The sequence below is a fragment of the Doryrhamphus excisus genome, linkage group LG16 (genome assembly GCF_037039965.1).
Source record: "Doryrhamphus excisus strain RoL-2023G ecotype Guam linkage group LG16, RoL_Dexc_Guam_v1.1, whole genome shotgun sequence".
Classification (NCBI taxonomy): Eukaryota; Metazoa; Chordata; class Actinopteri; order Syngnathiformes; family Syngnathidae; genus Doryrhamphus; species Doryrhamphus excisus.
Genome location: NC_136372.1, coordinates 11,005,874 through 11,024,593, shown reverse-complemented (window position 1 = coordinate 11,024,593; position 18,720 = coordinate 11,005,874). Strand labels below are relative to the sequence as shown.

The 18,720-nt window shown below is 41.6% G+C and overlaps 1 protein-coding gene and 1 long non-coding RNA gene across 3 annotated transcripts in view; both read left to right on the top strand.

The window, feature by feature from the left end:
• fbxl16 (F-box and leucine-rich repeat protein 16) overlaps positions 1 to 2,511 on the top strand; it is a 28,946-nt gene extending 26,435 nt beyond the window's left edge. Inside the window, exons 7-8 of one of the 2 annotated variants that reach the window (XR_013630034.1) lie at positions 22 to 2,373; positions 2,450 to 2,511. Coding sequence is in view for 1 of the 2 variants with exons in the window: in XM_058049445.2 (XP_057905428.2) it covers positions 22 to 170 (149 nt within the window). In the remaining variant the exon portion in view is untranslated. Of the gene's footprint in view, positions 1 to 21; positions 2,415 to 2,449 lie in introns of those variants that run through there. The other variant, XM_058049445.2, reaches the window with a different exon arrangement.
• Positions 2,512 to 2,806: 295 nt separating this feature from the next.
• Positions 2,807 to 8,641, top strand: LOC144901884 (uncharacterized). The gene is made up of 2 exons (XR_013630022.1): positions 2,807 to 2,886; positions 3,126 to 8,641. It is a non-coding gene; the product is annotated as an uncharacterized LOC144901884 (long non-coding RNA).
• Positions 8,642 to 18,720: the final 10,079 nt, after the last annotated feature.

Genomic DNA, 18,720 nt, shown 5'->3' with positions numbered 1-18,720 from the left:
TTTACAAATGACCGCCTCCAGGTTGCCCCCTGCTGACCACCACGGGCTTATCAGGCCTCATTCAGCTGCAGGATCTAGAGGAGCTGGAGCTGACCAACTGCCCGGGAGCCACCGCCGAGCTCTTCAAATACTACTCACAACACCTGCCGCACTGCATGGTCATCGAATAAGACCGCCGTTCCCGCCCTGGCGACCAACTGCAATACTTCAAACTTCCTCCTCGCTACTCTTCCTTACTCTTTGTCAAACGCCAGCCAGGAACACAGAACACCATTCGTCACCACCTGGCCCCCCCGACCCCACCCGTCTTCCTCCACACCCCATTGAAGAGGCGGACCAGCAGGAGGGGACTTCAAGACTGGATGGCGTTCAATGTTGATACTGGAGCGAAAGGCCTGGTATGACGTCTTGTCTGGCCACCAGTTTCAGTTTCGTTCTTCAAGGGCACGGGAGACGCTTTGATGATAAACTTTTAGCAGATGGGATACTTCAGGAAGTGGCGTTGGAGGAACACAAATAGGGACTTGTTGTGTTCTGGTGGAAGTCACACGTGCGTACACACGTTAACCGCACTCACATGCATACAGTATGTGAAACAAGTACTACTACTTTGCTTCATCACTCTGTGTAATATATTCTTTTTCTCCAAGTGTTCAGACACAAACCAGCCGATAATGAAATCCGGATGGAACTTCTCTTTCTCTTTTTCTCCCTCGACGTGTGCGAACTGTGAGTCATGCACCATATTTTGGGATCCTAACATTTTTTCCCCCCTAATTCTTATCAGAAGTCAAAAACATTAGGGAAAACTACTGTTTACATCAGGGGTGTCCAAAGTACCCAGTCAGGGTGGCATTTTGATACATTTTGTACATTAAAGATGCTTAAAAACCAATCCGGTCTAAATCGGTACAGTGGATCCCCTGGTGGATATTAACCAATCAGCACTCATGGCCCCTAGTAATTTTTGGAATTAATTTCATTGTATTCACATCTGAATAATACAGCTCAAATGTACAGCATACATATAAAGCCAACCATTTTTCCATGTTTATGTCTTTCACTGATAATGTATTTTGAGAATTGACACGTACTTGAACGCACCATAGTCCGGCCAAAAGTGCGTACCTATACATTTTATACTTTAAATGCATTTCATAAATGTGTGATGCATATTTAGGACTTAAACCTGAACAATGGCAATTGAAGAGAGAAGGGGAGGGTCACTTTTATTGCAAATGCTGATCAGAAATTGGAGGAAGAGCTAGCAAGAGGGTTTTATGGGGTGGGTAAGTGTCAAATATAGACATACCAATTACTCATAACCAACTTACCAAAAAAAAAAAGCGGGGATCTACTAGTATTAGTGTAATATCTCATAATATATCTTATTAATAAAGAATTAGTTGTATTTTTAGAACAAAAAACAAGCTGTGGGCTGAACTTTGGACACCCCTGGTTTACATTGTTTGTTGTTTTGTGTTGGAGTCGCAGGCTTGACCGGCTCATGATTTCCCGTTTTTCATTGCTATTTTTTTAAGACAGTGAAATGCTAGTTCTAGATAAGGCGCTGTTGTACACCATGTGCTGTTGTGTCTTCAACGCGTGGTCAGCGAGGCAGTTCGAGAGCGGGAAGAGGGAATGATCCTTTTGTGTTTGCTGGAGAGATTCTGCTGACGGTTAAGTGCTTTTCTCTTCAAAGATATCACACGTTGATACGAGATGGCTTGCAATGTTTGACTTGGAGTACTTGAAGTATTTTTTTTTTTTTTTAGAGCGGAGGGACTTTGAATTGTGGTGGAAACACATGATGGGTAGTACTTTTATTTGAATTTGTGTCAGTAAAAATGACCTGTGTGGACTGACTACTTGATGACAAGTCAGGGGATTTCACTCCATCTGGCAGTTTTGGTTTTTCTGTGCACTTCGTCTATCAGTGGGCTCGTTGGAAAAGTCCTATGGAGGCTCCTGCTTCAGTGACTTAGACAAATTTATGGATGCCTTTCAATATCTGCGACTATTGTCATTGATCCAGGAGGTCATGGTATTCTCAGGGCTGGAATGGATGGCAACTGGACTATTTAGGAAATAGTCTTGGAAGACGTTTCACCTCTCATCTCAGCAGACTTTAGCAGCTCATGCTTAGTTCTAGCTACAGTATTTAAGGACAACTCTAGTCCTAGTTTATGCTCATGACTAGATAGGACAGCTCTTGCCCTAGTTCATGCTCATGACCAGATAAAACAGCTCTAGTCCTAGTTCATGACTGGACAGGACACACCTCTAATCCTATTCATGCTCATGATCATGACAAGATATAACAGTCCTAGTCCTAGTTCATGACTAGCTAGGACAACTCAAGTCCAAGTTCAGGTTTATGACTAGATAGGACAGCTGTTTTTCTAGTTGTGGTTCATGCCTAGATAGGATAGTGCTAGTCCTAGTTCAGGTTTATGACTAGCTAGGACAGCTCTATCTTATTTGGTCATGAGCATGAACTAGGACTAGAGCTATCTTGTGACCTATGCTTGTGACCTATGCTAGTCCTAGTTCAGGTTCATGACTAGATAGGACAGCTCTTGTCCTAGTTCATGCTCATGACCAAATAAAACTAGAGCTCATGACTCTAGTTCATAGTCATGACCAAATAAGACTAGAGCTGTCCTATCCAGTGACCTATGCTTGTGACTATGCTCGTGACGAGATAGGACAGCTCTAGTCTTATTTGGTCATGAGCATGAACTAGGAGTGGAGCTGTCCTATCTCGTCACGAGTCTTTTTTGGTCATGAGCATGAACTAGGACAAGAGCTGTCCTATCTAGTCATGAACCTGAACTAGGACTAGCATAGGTCACAAGCATAGGTCACAAGATAGCCCTAGTTCATGCTCATGACCAAATAAGACTAGAGCTGTCCTATCTAGTTTTAGCTCTAGTCCATTACTAGATTAGTTGTGAGCATGAAAAAATAAGTCAACATCACACTTTTTTGTGCTCAATTCCACAAACGTACAAAACGAACTTTTAATTCAGAATAATTGAAATATATTGAGTGTCCTATTAGCATTTTTTCATGCTTTAAAAAGCAATGTCAAGGCTAAAAGCCCGATAGCGATATTTTCCTAGCTTTTTTTAATGAAAATTCATTGAAGAAATATACTGAAGTAAAACAGTTGAATTGTAATATTTGCCACCGTATTATTAGAAATGTTCAAGGGGTTGGAAATGACCATTCAATGGCAAACAAATGAAGTTTGGAAATTGGCTTTCCTACCTTCCATTTTGGGGGAAATTACATATCTTTGGCAGGTTGTGACTGTCACATGACATCCACTCCAAAGTGTCTTAGATTACAGGTGGTCTTCAGGCTACGAACGAGTTGTCCCACTGTCCTACTTGTCCCAGGCTAGTCAGCTATAACCTCCTCTTCTCCTACATAATAAGCAGACCTAGATGGCCCTCTGTGAAAAAGTGACTGCACCCCTGCTAAAACTTAACTGACATTGAGTCTGGAGATGGTTATAAAGCTATTTCTAAAGCTTTGGGACTCCAGCAAACCACAGTGAGAGCCATTTTCCACAAATGGCCAAAATTGGAACAGTGGTGAACCTTCCCAGGAGTGGCCGGCCAATCAAAATGACACCCCCCAGGTCACAAAAGACCCAGCAACAACATCCAAAGAACTGCAGGCCTCAGTTGCCTCAGTTAAGGTCAGTGTTCATGACTCCACCATAAGAAAGACACTGGGCAAAAACGGCCTGCATGGCAGAGTTCCAAGGCCAAAACCACTGCTGAACAAAAAGAACATTAAGGCTTGTTTCAATTTTGCCAGAAAAACATCTTGATGATCCCCAAGACCTTTGGGAAAATACTCTGTGATCTGACAAGACAAAAGTTTAAATTTTTGCAAGTGTGTCCTACTACATCTGGTGTAAAAGTAATGCTGTAGTGTGGATAAAGAACATCATCTCAACAGTAAAATATGGTGGTGGTAGTGTGATGGTCTGGGGCTGTTTTGTTGCTTCAGGATCTGGAAGACTTGCTGTGATAAATGGAACCATGAGTTCTATGTCTGGCCATCTGTTTTTGGTGACCTCAAGCTGAAACCAACTTGGGTTCTTTAGCAGGACAATGATCCAAAACACACCAGCAAGTCCACCTCTGAATGGCTGAAGAAAAACCAAATGAAGACTTTGGAGTGGCCTAGTCAAAGTCCTGACCTGAATCCTATTGAGATGCTGTGGCATGACCTTAAAAAGGCGCTTCATGCTGGAAAACCCTCCAATGTGGCTGAATGACAACAATTCCGCAAAGATGAGTGGGACAAAATTCCTCCACAGCGCTGGAAGAGACTCATTGCAAGTTATCACAAACGCTTGATTGCAGTTGTTGCTGCTAAGGGTGGCCCAACCAGTTATTAGGTTTAAAGGGGGGGTCGCTTTTTCACACAGGGCTATGTAGGTTTGGATTTTTAATATTTCCATTTGTTTGATGATGTGAAACATTTAAGTGTGAGAAACACCCATCTTAACCACTTCCAGAATTAGTTCAAGTCAAGCCCATTTTAGGAGATTTAAAGTAGTTCTTTAACTAGCTCTTCTGTGTAAGCTAAGATAAACATGACATCCAGAACAAAAGGCATCTGTTAATTTGTCTGGACTCAAGCATCGGTACAAACAAATCCCCATAAAGTCAACATCTGAAAGATGATTATTTTTCTAGCATTCATTGGATCTTGAAAGGAGACGCTTGACAGCGAGCCACTGTGCTACTTTTGTGTTGCCTCCAGTGTGTCGTCGGACGTGCCGACTGCCATCTGCAAAGACTGGCTGAGTGACAGCCGGTGTTAGGTTGTGCCAAATACATGTGCAGCATCACACGTTTTGCCTCATACGTGGACTGACAGCTGGCAGACCATGCATGTTTTTTTTTTGTTTTTTGTTTTTAAGTTACTCTGCCTCTGGATTTCAACAACGCTGTCCTTTTACCTCTTCATTGTATATATTTATTTATTTATTCATTCATTTGTGTCTTGCCTGTTTGATTTATTTATTGACGTCTTCAAATTTGGTCAAGCAATGACTGCTAATTTTTTTTTTATTATAATTTTTCAACCCCTAAAATAAATATTTGACTTTGTGCTGACATGATGTATTGACTGTCATTGTCTTGAATGTGGCAGAAAGCATACGATGTTTGCCACTTACCTCTGTCATGGCTACGCTATGTTTACAATATATTACCACGAAAACAATGGCGAGCAAGATTTATGGTTTGCTAATGCAAAAATGAAATCTATGGAAGCTTATTAGGGACAAACTAAATCATCAGAATGAGCCTGTGTTGTGATTGTATTGTTTCCCACTCTTCACATGTACGTATGTGAGCCTTGTCTTAAAACACGGGTGTCAAACTCAATCAGTCGTAATGTTGGTAAGACAATACAAAATGGAGATTGACGCCCCTGTTATAAAACATGTGGCCTCCCCTACTAGCTGAATTTGTTTTTTTCCAGGATGATTGTCTGGAATTTTCTGCTGTGTACTCTGAAACTGCAACATCCCATCATCCACGATCCCTATGTGAGACAAGAACACTTGTGCACCTTTTCCACCTAAAAAGCCCTGTAAGATAACGTTTATATCCATGCTGTAATTATGTAGTAACTAACAGGAACATTCATGACAACATATAATAGCAACTCATGCTACTTGGATACGTACATGGAGGATGAGCTACAGGTTTTAGAAGCTGAGCCAGCAAGAATAGAAAGTGAAACATCAGAGCTGAGTTCTTCGGTGTTAGCTCCTACAATAAGAATATCACTATAGCTTGGTTAACTCGTTCAATCCCAGGCCACTTATCAATAGAGAACCCCTTCAATAGCGGCCATTTTTCATCATTTTGACTGATCTTTCAGGACGCATAAAATATTGTGTTTTATGGCTGTATAAACATGGATGCTACCAAAAGTTGGATTAGACTCCTGACTTTCATCAGAAAGAAAAAGTTTGTTTGTACATTTTTCCGTTCTTTAGTAATCAGCAGTAGAACATAGGTAAGTTTCAGGAAAATATCAGCTGCCGACTAAAAAGGGCAGAACACCTATAGTACCAACATAAACAACACAAATATGGGGTTGTTTTATATCAAAATGACAATTTATGTCAAAATATAACACCATGTACTATTTAGAATATTCATATTTGGAAAAGAACTATAAACATAAAAAGAAGCTTTTTGTGAAAATGTACTTACTGTACGACAACGTGATCTCTGACGAGCTCTTATCATACACTTCTGCATCCTAGTGGCTGTTTTATGGCTTAATATTGCTCTGAAGGCAAATCCATCAGTGGGAAGTTACATCATCACCTCTTTAAGCGTCTTGTGTAAAATACGTCTAAATATGTTATTGGGATCGGGCGTTTAGGTTGATAAAAACGTCTAACTAGTCTTGGATGAGTTCATATGTAAGTCACAGCATGTCAATGCAGTGTTGTTGCCGTTTTTGGTTGGGTTTGTGGTGTGAATTGCTATTGACAAACAGTCAGCAAGAGGCGGCTATGTAGAACACAGAACAGGGAAAGACGTGTGTTCTTGTCTCACATAAGGATGGTAGATGATGGCAAAATGAAAACAAGTGCAGTTTTCCTTTAAGGGAGGAACTAAAAATCAACAATTTTAACCTCTGACATACGAGAAAAAAAGGATTTTTGTTGTTAAGCAAATACAGTGGACCCCGTTTATGTCAACAACCGGTCTATGTTGCCCACCCATTCAAGTCCTGGTCCAACGTCTTCTTCTTATGACTAAAAAGCGCCCGCTCAAGTCGATGTGGACATTAAATATCCGTTTGTGTTGACATTTGTTAAAGTACGGTGTTCCCTCGCTTTTGCGGTCTCGCAGTTGCACTGTTTTTTTTTTTTTTTGTGCAATCTTCTTCGTCCTGATTGCCAACGAATCCTTGTCTCCTGTTGTGTTTGCACGTTTTCTCCCCGACAAAAACCCACAATGTTGACGGGACGTCCAGAGGAAGCCAAGCATTGCACAAAAAGTAGGACTTGTGGACATGCTGAAGGAAGGTTACGTGACTGTCAGGCGCCATGATGGAATAAATTAATCTTCCGTTCAGCCAACGACTACTAATAACTACATAGTAGTTAGTTACCCAACATTAAAACAAAAACACAGTGACTTCCTGTGCAGTGCAAAGTAAGCTTCAAAATAAAACCATGGCAGTATTAATCTGGATCCTATCACAGGAGCTAAGAAAATGTATTTTTGTATACATGTATAAATCCACTGCACAGCGATGAGTTCAATTCCACCCTCGGCGTGGATTCTGCTTAATATTTATACCCTTACTCACACATCACCACCCATCAGGAGTTTATCAACCCAAAATAACACAAGAACCCGTAAGGCATGCTGGGAAGCCAAGGCCACACTTCCCCAACAGGAAGTTACCCAATGGGTTACAGTATATACGCATTTACGATCGTTCCTCGTTTATCGCGCTTAATTGGTGACAAGTGAATTTCCACAAAGTAGGATTCAATATTAATAAATAGTAAACCTGTTTGACCTTCCTTATATGGTTTTTACCATTATTAGAGCCCTGTAGACATGAAATAACACCCCTATAGTCACCTTTACAATCATATTACCCAATACATAAATGTAATAAGAGAAAATAAGTCATTTTAGACTGCACAGCGGAGGGGTGGTTAGCACGCAGGCCTCACAGCTAGGGCACCCGAGTTCAATTCCACACTCTGCCATCTCTGTGTGGAGTTTGCATGTTCTCCCCGTGCATGCGTGGGTTTTCGTCGGGCACTCCGGTTTCCTCCCACATTCCAAAAACATGCTAGGTTAATTGGCGACTCCAAATTGTCCATAGGTATGAATGTGAGTGTGAATGGTTGTTTGTCTTTATGTGCCCTGTGAATGAATGAATGAATGAATCCCTTATCGCACACTTATCTCGATACCAGTCAGCTAGTCAAAGGGGCGTCGCCATAAACGGGCTCCACTGTATTTGGTATACTTGATGTTACTCGTGAATGAAGCCCATCATGTTGGATACACTCCACCATTACACATGTGAGACAGACTTCATTTTTCTACGTGGTGGGGTTTTTATTAGACGACAGCTTGAAAAAATCCTTCTCAATACGGTATTGTAAATGTCTTAGCAGAAAATAACCAGATTGTTACGAGATAAATTGTATACTATACCCTTTTTCTACAAGAATAATATAAGCAAATGGAATTATTTACATGTTGTCTTGTCAGTAATTGATGTGGTATCTAGTATCAGTCTATACCAATGTACATTATAACAAATATTTTAATTATTCCTGCATTTGATACTGTCTGTAATGAGCTTCCATAGATTCATGTGCAAGTTTACATATCATAAATGAACGTGTACAGTCAGGCATTTCTCAGCTAAAAGCAACTAACGACAAATCTGAGTCCACGGTACATGAGCTAAGGTTTTCCAAGGAGAATCATTCCTGCCACTTCTACTGCTGTCTACGGTCTTTGTATACATCTGTCACCATTTTGTTACAACCCCTGTACAGCACAACTTTCAACAGTCAAATAAATGACGACAATTTACTGATAATGAAAAACACTGATGGACTCTGTGCATTTTTTTTCAACATTCATTTCATTTTTCATTTATTGGAATGGAAAGAGCATGTTGCATAGAATACCGGACAGAAGTATTGGGACTGAGAGGTCATGTTTTTTTTTTCTTTTTCTTTTGCTGTAAATGGAAAACATGTGGATTTGACATGAAAAGATGAATAAAAGACTGAAAAGCAACATTTCAGCAAGATTAGTTGATATCGGGAATACTGGCCATGTACGTATTTGCTTGGCATTGGATTGATTTGCCAAATTTTTATCACCCAGCCTTGCCAGGGTGACAACAGTGACAGTGCCATTCAGTGGAAAAGGTGTCACTATTGCAGTACACAGCAGCAGCCACTAGAGGCTACTAGAGGACACTTTTTAAGACCAAATGAGTTTTTAACCCTTATTTCCTTTTGAAGAACCTTAAAATCAGCAAAAAAAGAGTACTAGGTATTATTCATTCATTCATTTTGTACCGCCTATCCTCACTGGGTCACTGGGGAGCCTATCCCAGCTGTACATCCTGGACTGGTCACCAGCCAATCACAGGGCACATATAGACAAACAACCATTCACACTCACATTCATACCTATAGACAATTTGGAGTCGCCAATTAACCTAGCATGTTTTTGGAATGTGGGAGGAAACCGGAGTACCCGGAGAAAACCCACACATGCACGGGGAGAACATGCAAACTCCACACAGAGATGGCCAAAGGTGGAATTGAACTCCAGTCTCCTACCTGTGTGGCCTCCACGCTAACCACTGCAGCGCCGTGCAGCTACAGTTTTCATGCAAAGATTTTATTTTGAATTCTTTGTTGTTGGAAATTTGGTTTCACTGAGTGAAAACCTGGACATGAAGGTTGTACACATGGAAAATTTGATCCAAATTCTATTTACCTTAATGCACTGACAGAAGACAAGCTAAAATTGAGTTAGAATGAGGAAAGAGCACAATCTACGAATGGGAAGAAGACTTGAGGGAAAAGGAGGAAAGGGTGCTGGAGCCTATCCCAGCTGTCTTGTGGCGAGAGGCAACAAAGTTGCCAATTAACCTAGCATGTTTTTGGAGTACCCGGAGAAAACCCATGCATGCACGGGGAGAACATGCAAACTCCATACATAGATGGCCGAGGGTGGAATTGAACTCGGGTCTCCTAGCTGTGAGGCCTTATTGTGTTTTAATTAGATGTTTCTGTATAGTGTGAGTAGTAAAAAGTTTATTTCTTTTTAATACATTTTTGTCCCCCATGTGACGATTTAAGTGGTGAGAAAGAGGTTTAGCAAGGAGTCGGAAACCATCTGCTATGTCATAAAATGTGGGCCATGATTGAAGTGTTCATGAAGGGATGCACGCTGGTGTTCACACAGAAGTGATCCTGACAGCTCAGTGAGCCTCATCGCGTGAGAAGGTTGAGGAAGTGGCTGGTGTGAGAAGACTGCCACCGCAGCTTTGTGGCAGTGTTGTCACACTCTGCGGTGATGCCGTCTTTCACCCTCTGAAGCTCGTTACAATCTGCTTTCAACTTCCACTCACACTTTTGCATCCGTTTCAGTAGCTGTTTGTGCACAGAGCAACTGTCAAGACAGCTGACTGGCATTTGGTGTTTCAAATAGTAACATCCATTTGGGTTTTCTATTCATTACATAAGCACAGGCACGCATTTGTCAACAAAGATTTTACCCCCTTTACACCAAATCCACCAACCACAGGGATGTGCTGATCATCCACTACCAGTAGGGCAGGAACAGTATGGGATCAAAACTATATTTTTTAGATACATTGTTACATTGTTAGATTTATACATTCATTTATGGCTGTCAAAAATAACATCTTAACTCATTTATTTCATGGATTCTGTTACATTTTGGTTGCACAGTGAGCAAGTGGTTAGCGTGCAGGCCACACAGCTAGGAGAACCGAGTTCAATTCCACCCTCGGCCATCTCTGTGTGGAGTTTGCATGTTCTCCCCGTGCATGCGTGGGTTTTCTCCGGGTACTCCGGTTTCCTCCCACATTCCAAAAACATGCTAGGTTAATTGGCCACTCCAAATTGTCCATAGGTATGAATGTGAGTGTGAATGGTTGTTTGTCTGTATGTGCCCTGTGATGTGGGAAAAAACCCATGCATGCACGGGGAGAACATGGAATTGAGGGTGGAATTGAACTTGGGTCTCCTGGCTGTGTGGCCTGCACGCTAACCACTCATCTGCTGTGCTGCCCTAATTGCAATTAGTCGTGATTAATTCATTAAAAAAGTGTGATTAATAAGTCAACAATGGTAATTGAAGAGAGGAGGTGAGGGTTCTGAATCTGCTGAATCTAATAATAAGAAGGACATTTTTATTGCAAATGTTGATCCAAAATCACAAGACATTGTTAATTTCAAGTGAGTAGGATGGTTTGGAAACATTTTTGTGGGCATATCAATTACTCGCATTTTTAGCCATTCGTTGATGGTTCCAGAGCTCAACCTCGGGGAAAATGGTGGATCTACTGTATCTGCTGAGGTGATCAACACAGGAGTTGCAAGATGAACCAAAAACATGAAGTCCAGCCGTTTTTGAATGCGGCACTTGGGCTGCATTCCTAGACACACACACACACACAGTGCACAACAACTGACTGTAATTCGGACGGACAGCTATCCTTCACGCTCGAACGCACCTCGCCTCTCAAAATGGATGGAGAACGAGCGTTTTACATGCACACATGTCCGCACACCCTGACTAAATGGACTGCTCTGTCTAGAGAGCAGCTGACATGAAGCAGAGAATGAGGTGGGTGACTAGTTGAATGTGGATTAGGAGGACAGATGGACGAACAGACACACCACTAAATGACGCTGGGGTCAAGAGACTTGAACCATGATGTGGACTGTCAAGTTACATGCTGAACATGGTCACATGACAAAAATACAGTAAAGTCTCGTTATATCGATATCGGTTATAACGAATTACTACTTATTACGATACTATTTTCATTTCCCGGCAAATTTCTAGTCTTTTATGATATAATTAGTTCCGTTAGTACGATACCTGGTTATTATGATAATCCGGTTACTACGATGCCCTTTTCATCTCCCGCCAGCCAATTTGGTCTGCTTATATCGATACAAAAGCAGCTTAAATCAATCTTCCTGGTTCACAGGTCATGTTCAACCCGCCCCACATAGCTGGCCAAACACATGCCTGTATAGAATCTATGCACACGAGAGAAACCACGAACGCAGTTGGTTCTTCTGTTGCAGGCATGTGTTTGGCCAGCTATGTGGGGCGGGTTGAGCATGACCTGTGAACCAGGAAGTGCGGGAATCGGTGTGTGTGCTCTGGTGGTGGAAGTGTGAAAAATAAAGTTGACTGGAAGCAGCCGTTCGCCGTGTTCTTTTTTGGTATTGAAATCCTTAAGCAAAGATTGATTTAAGCTGCTCGACATTGTTCTATACCAGGGGTCAGCAACCTGCGGCTCCAGAGCCGCATGTGGCTCTTCAGCCTCTTTATTGTGGCTCCCTTTGCGATGCTTGAATATTTTTAACACCCGAGTGGGGAAAATGCACGTCTTTTGTAATGAGTTTTAAAAAATCCAACTTTGTCTGAGACCATGAATGCATCCTGAGTGAGTTCTGACTGCTATCCAGTTCAGTACATGAAGAAAAACAAGTAATACTTACCTACAAATCTAAAAAATAAATTCGAGATAATTTAAAAACAGCGGCATGGGAACTTGTTTTTACGTTTACAGTAGTTTACACATACATTTATGTAAGTTTATCTCCAAAACTAGCAAGAGTACTCCAACTCGTCTTTTCTTATCTGAACTACTTTGATACCCCCAAATTCCCTCCAATGTTGTTTTAAACATACTATATGTTTTGCGGCTCCAGGCTATTTTTCTTCAGTGGGCATTGGGTAAAATGGCTCTTTTCATAGTAAAGGTTGCCGACCCCTGTTCTATACTATAGAACAATGTTGAGTGCATTATTGCCCACTTTTAATGCAGTTCGCCACAGGATCGGATATATCGACAGTCCGGTTATATCGGTATTTTTTCCGACTCCCGAGAATATCGATATAACAAGACTTTACTGTATTTCATTTACTTCCAAAAACTTCATACTCTTCATACTCTGTGTGTGCTTTGGACTAGGACTAGATACAGTATCGATTCAAGTATCAGTATCGGATTGATACCGATTCCATTCTCTTGTTTTGTTGCTGGTCTCATTTTTATGCTACTCCTAAATCGGAAGAGGTACATAAATCTCACAAGATTTCTATGAGATCTTTTGAATTTTTCATGTGTCAACTTTAGGAAGTCCCTGCATATTAACTTGCTATTAATGATTGCTTTTGTCTTGAAAATGGCAGCCAGAAAGTGTTTTTTGGATGCAAGAATTGTGTACAGTCACCCGTCGTTTATCACAGCTAATTGGTTCCAGACTCATTTAATATTCAATATTAATAAACACAATATCTTCATAGTTTGAACATAGAAATCCTGTTTATGTTTACTTTCTAAATATAATTTTAACATTATTATTGTCATGTAGACATGAAAACCAACCCTATAGTCACCTTTACACTCCTATTACTCTTTGTTTTTACCACATTGCGCAACATTAATGCGTAGACTATGCCATGGGATCACTGCAAATTGGAGTTAGCCTTCTATTTATTTGTTTTCAACTAAGAAAGATTTGCAAACGCAGTGGGCAAGAAGGACAAAATAAGAAGTCAAAAATGTACCACTTCCGCATGGAATAGGAGGAAGAGTTTTTCTGACTGTATTATGTTGGACATGTGGTTAGCAGGCAGGTCTCACAGCTAGAAGACCCGAGTTCAATTCCACCCTCTGCCATCTCTGTGCAGAGTTTGCATGTTCTCCCTGTGCATGCGTGGGTTTTCTCCAGGTATAGTATCCGGTATGTCCACATTCCAAAAACATTCATTCATTCATTCATTTTCTACCGCTTTTTCCTCACAAGGGTCGTGGGGGGTGCTGGAGCCTATCCCAGCTGTCTTCGGGCGAGAGGCGGGGTACACCCTGGACTGGTGGCCAGCCAATCACAGGGCACATATTGACAAACAACCATTCACACTCACATTCATACCTATGGACAATTTGGAGTCGCCAATTAACCTAGCATGTTTTTGGAATGTGGGAGGAAACCGGAGTACCCGGAGAAAACCCACGCATGCACGGTGAGAACATGCAAACTCCACACAGAAATGGCCGACGGTGGGAATTGAACCCTGGTCTCCTAGCTGTGAGGTCTGCGCGCTAACCACTAGACCACCGTGCCGCCCATTCCAAAAACATGCTAGGTTAATTGGCAACTCCAAATTGTCCATAGGTATGAATGTGAGTGTGAATGGTTGTTTGTCTATATGTGCCCTGTGATTGGCTGGTGACCAGTCTTGCCCGAAGACAGCTGGGATAGGCTCCAGCACCCCTGCGGCCCTCGTGAGGATAAGCGGTAGAAAATGAATGAATGAATGAATGAAAAAGCAACCCTATAGTCACCTTTACACTCCTATTATTCTTTGTTTTCACCACATTGCGCAACATTAATGCGTAGGCTATGCCATGGGATCACTGCAAATTGGAGTTAGCTTCCAATTTATTTGTTTTAATCTGAGAAAGAGATTCAAACGCAGTGGGCAAGAAGGACAAAGTTAGAAGTCAAAAATGTACCACTTCCGCATGGAATGGGAGGAAGACTTTTTCTGACTCTATTATGTTGGACATGACATTGGACAGCCAAACCGGGGAAGTGCCGGTGAGGAAGTTTTGGCTTTGTGAAGGACGGAAGATGGTCGCTTTAGGCTGGATGCTACAATAAGTGCGGCGCTGATCAGTAGAGGCGATTGGCTGAAACACTCCTAATGACAACTTTTTCACAACAATAAGAGCGCAGTGGACTGATTGTTGAACAAGTGGGACCGACTTAAGCGGGTTCCATTGTGTCATCTTACCAAAGATCAAATAACATTTGCATGATGAGATGAGCACAAACGTCGGCGATAACCCTGCTGCTTGATTGTTGTTTTTTCTGAACACAGAGTATGATCAAGTGGAGCAGAGACAGAGAGGTGTGATGTAGACTTCAGAGGGAAATTGAGGGATGGGTTGTCTTCTCAGCAAAGATTGAGTGTCATTTAATGTAAGACTGAGTGGAGAAATGATGGCATGGCTGCTACATGGCAGACTATATATGTGACACATAGCTCATAAGGATGCTATCCCTGTTGAATGACAAGTATCCCATTAATGCAAAGTGAATACTAACGGCCACGGCACATATTGGGCTGGCAGCAAAGAGCTGAGCTGGCTAATGACCGTATGTCACTGTAATGGTGTTGCTCTGCCTCTGCGGGACACTTAAGTCTTCATCACTCTAACGCTTCATCCTCCTGCTGCTGAATGACCTTCCTACCGATGCAATTAAGCCATTGCTCAAATGTTCTTCTTCTCAAATCTTCTGCTTCTTTTGTAACTTTGAAGCGATGTAGCATGTTGTGAAATAATGATGACCTCCATCACATAATGTGAGGAAACAGCTCAACAAATTAAGGTGCTTACCATACAGGAGGTACTTGTCCTTGGGGAATCTTCCTTAGGTTACAGATTACAGAACATTTCCTCAAGCAAAGGTCCGGTCCAGTCCGGTCCTAGCCCCCAAAAAATTATCTATGAGCAAATATGGACGTACATTAGACACGCCTGTGTTAGGACTGGGAACCACTGACCTGCAGAATCAGGATTGGGATGGATTGATCATATTGTGCTCTGAGACTGCTTATTTTCTGTGACTTGAGTGGGTTTGTTTGCTAAAAAAACAACTTTATGCTTTGTTTCATAGTTTCACCTTACCATTTTTGAAATCAGTGCCACATTCTTTGAGTGTATAACTTTCCCTGGTCACAGGATGCTTGTATTTATCACTCATTTCTACCTCATATTATGCTTTTTGCAGATGCAGATCCATTTTACACTGCATCTGGGTGTGGACTGAGTGACCACTGCTTTGGAGAACAGTAATCCCTCATTTATCACTGTTAATTGGGTACACGCTGGACCGTGGTAGTTGAATTTCCACAAAATAGGATTCCTTCATTATAAAATGGGATATTTTCATACTTATAGCATAGAAAACCCGTATACGACCTTCTAAATATGTTTTGTAGGATTATTAGAGCCCTCTATAAATTGAGTGTGAACGGTTGTTTGGTTGGATATACTGTACTGTAAATGTCCTGTGATGGACTGGCAACCAATCCAATGCTAAAATGCTAAAGCTACTTAGTACATACCATTGAGAGACGTCTTGAAGTAACCTCTTTTCTTGAGAAACTTCAGACTGTCCAGTCTCTACTTCCAGATCAGATTCGGGATCCAACACATATAGCTGTATGTTAAAAACCGACATTTTAAAAAGATACATCATCATTTATGATCAACTCCTATACCGTTTATCAAGTGAGCCTCACAAACCACACTAAGTGTTTGGAATGGGTGGAGTGGGTGGAATACATTAAAACAGACCATTTTCACGGGAACCACAAAATCCAAAGAAATACAGCTGAATAGGTGCAGATTCTGGAAGAACTATAAAGCTTTGTGTGCTGGTTATTGTGTGAAGCTGCTCTACAGGAGTCCACAAGTCAATACAAAGGGCCGGAAAATGAGCATAGGTAATAGGTCCACTTTAAATAATTAATTGAGCAGGGCCAGATCCATTTTACACTGCATCTGGGTGTGGACTGAGTGACCCCTGCTTTGGAAGACAGTAATCCCTCATTTACGTATCAACTTTAATTGGTTACACAACGTACTGTTGTAAGTCAATTTCCGCGCAATAGGATTCCTTCATTAAAAAAGGGATATTTTCATAGTTATAGCATAGAAAACTTGAATACGACCTTCTAAATATGTTTTTAGGATTATTAGAGCCCTCTATAAATTAAGTGTGAATGGTTGTTTGGATATACTGTACTGTAAATGTCCTGCAATGGACTGGCAACCTATGCTAAACCAATGCTAAAATGCTAAAGCTACTTAGTACATACCATTGAGAAACGCCTTAAAGTAACATCTTTTCTTGAGAAACTTCAGACTGTCCAGTCTCTACTTCCGGACCGGATTCGGGATCAAACACATATAGCTGTATGTTGAAAGCCGACATTTTAAAAAGATACATCATCATTTATGATCAAGTGAGCCGCACAAACCAGAAGTGTTTGGAATGGGTGAAGTGGGTGGAATACATTAAAACAGACCATTTTCACGGGAACCACGAAATCCAAAGAAATACAGCTGAATAGGTGCAGATTCTGGAAGAACTATAAAGCTTTGTGTGCTGGTTATTGTGTGCAGCTGCTCTATAGGAGTCCACAACTCAATACAAAGGGCCGGAAAATGAGCATAGGTGATAGGTCCACTTTAAATAATTAATTGACCAGGGGCAGATCCATTTTACACTGCATCTGGGTGTGGACTGAGTGACCCCTGCTTTGGTTACACAACGGACCGTGGTAAGTGAATTAAAAAAAGGATATTTTCATAGTTATAGCATAGAAAATCTGTTACAACCTTAGCATTATTAGAGCCCTCCATAAATTGAGTGTGAATGGTTGTTTGGATATACTGTACTGTAAATGTCCTGCGATAGACCGGCAACCAATCCTGGGTGGACCAAGTCCCGCAACCAAGCAGTATACAGTATATAAATGGATGTATTTTTGCTTCTATACACAACAATGGGTTTGAAATTAAACACTTAGGAACATCAGTTTTCAAGGTCTCAAAAGCATTCGGACAAAGTCACACAATTGGGGGCCATATTCTTATGAAGATCACATTGTTCTTGTGAGTTCGGAGACGGCGACCATGCTTTCCCAGGAGCCGTGCTCATAGTTGTCATGGTAACGCACATCCTACCGGCGTTGGCACAGCCCGCAGTAGAGTAGGCTGTCATTGATGCTGGTATTTCATGGTTATCATCAGCAGTGGATAAGGCCATTAGCACAAAGACATTAGCAGAAGCCATCACCAAAGCCATTAACTCCCCTTTCTACTAAAAGGCCTCTGTCCCTCACAAAGACTCATTAAGAAGAGGTATGGAGAAATGCAGCGACAGACGAGAAATGACGAAAGTGGGAGGACAGCAGAGATGGCAAAGAGAAATACGCAACGACTGAGAGGGGAATGCAGTAAAAACCGTAAAGGGGGTGTTCAATCATTCTAATTGTCATGGTGTCGTTTCCCTGCACTCATAATCTGAAGTTGGAAATTGGACATCTGAGGTTCTCTCAGGGAAGCACCTCTTCATGCTAATTCGATGACAATCTCCTGGATGTAGAAATTATGTAGTTTTGAAGTGAGCTAAATCCATTTTTTGGATGATGGCACACTTTTGCAACTAGCGAATGTTGCTGCTACATACAGTGATGAAATAAATATTTGACCCCTGCTAATTTTGGAAGTTCACCATCTTACAATGATACAATAGGTCCATAATTTGTACTGTATATATTCATTCATTCATTCATTTTCTAACGCTTATCCTCACGAGGGTCGCGGAGGTGCTGGAGCCTATCCCAACTGTCTTCAGGCGAGAGGCGGGGTACACCCTGGACTGGTCACCAGCCAATCACAGGGCACATATAGACAAACAACCATTCACACTCACATTCATACCTATGGACAATTTGGAGTCGCCAATTAACCTAGCATGTTTTTGGAATGTGGGAGGACACCGGAGTCCCCGGAGAAAACCCACGCATGCACGGGGAGAACATGCAAACTCCACACAGAGATGGCCGAGTGTGGAATTGAACTCGGGTGCCCTAGCTGTGAGGCCTGCGTGCTAACCACCCCTCCGCTGTGCAGTCTAAAATGTCTTATTTTCTCTTATTACGTTTATGTATTGGGTAAAATGATTGTAAAGGTGACTATAGGGGTGTTATTTCATGTCTACAGGGCTCTAATAATGGTAAAAACCATAGGGCACATATAGACAAACAACCATTCACACTCATTCATACCTATGGACAATTTGGAGTCGCC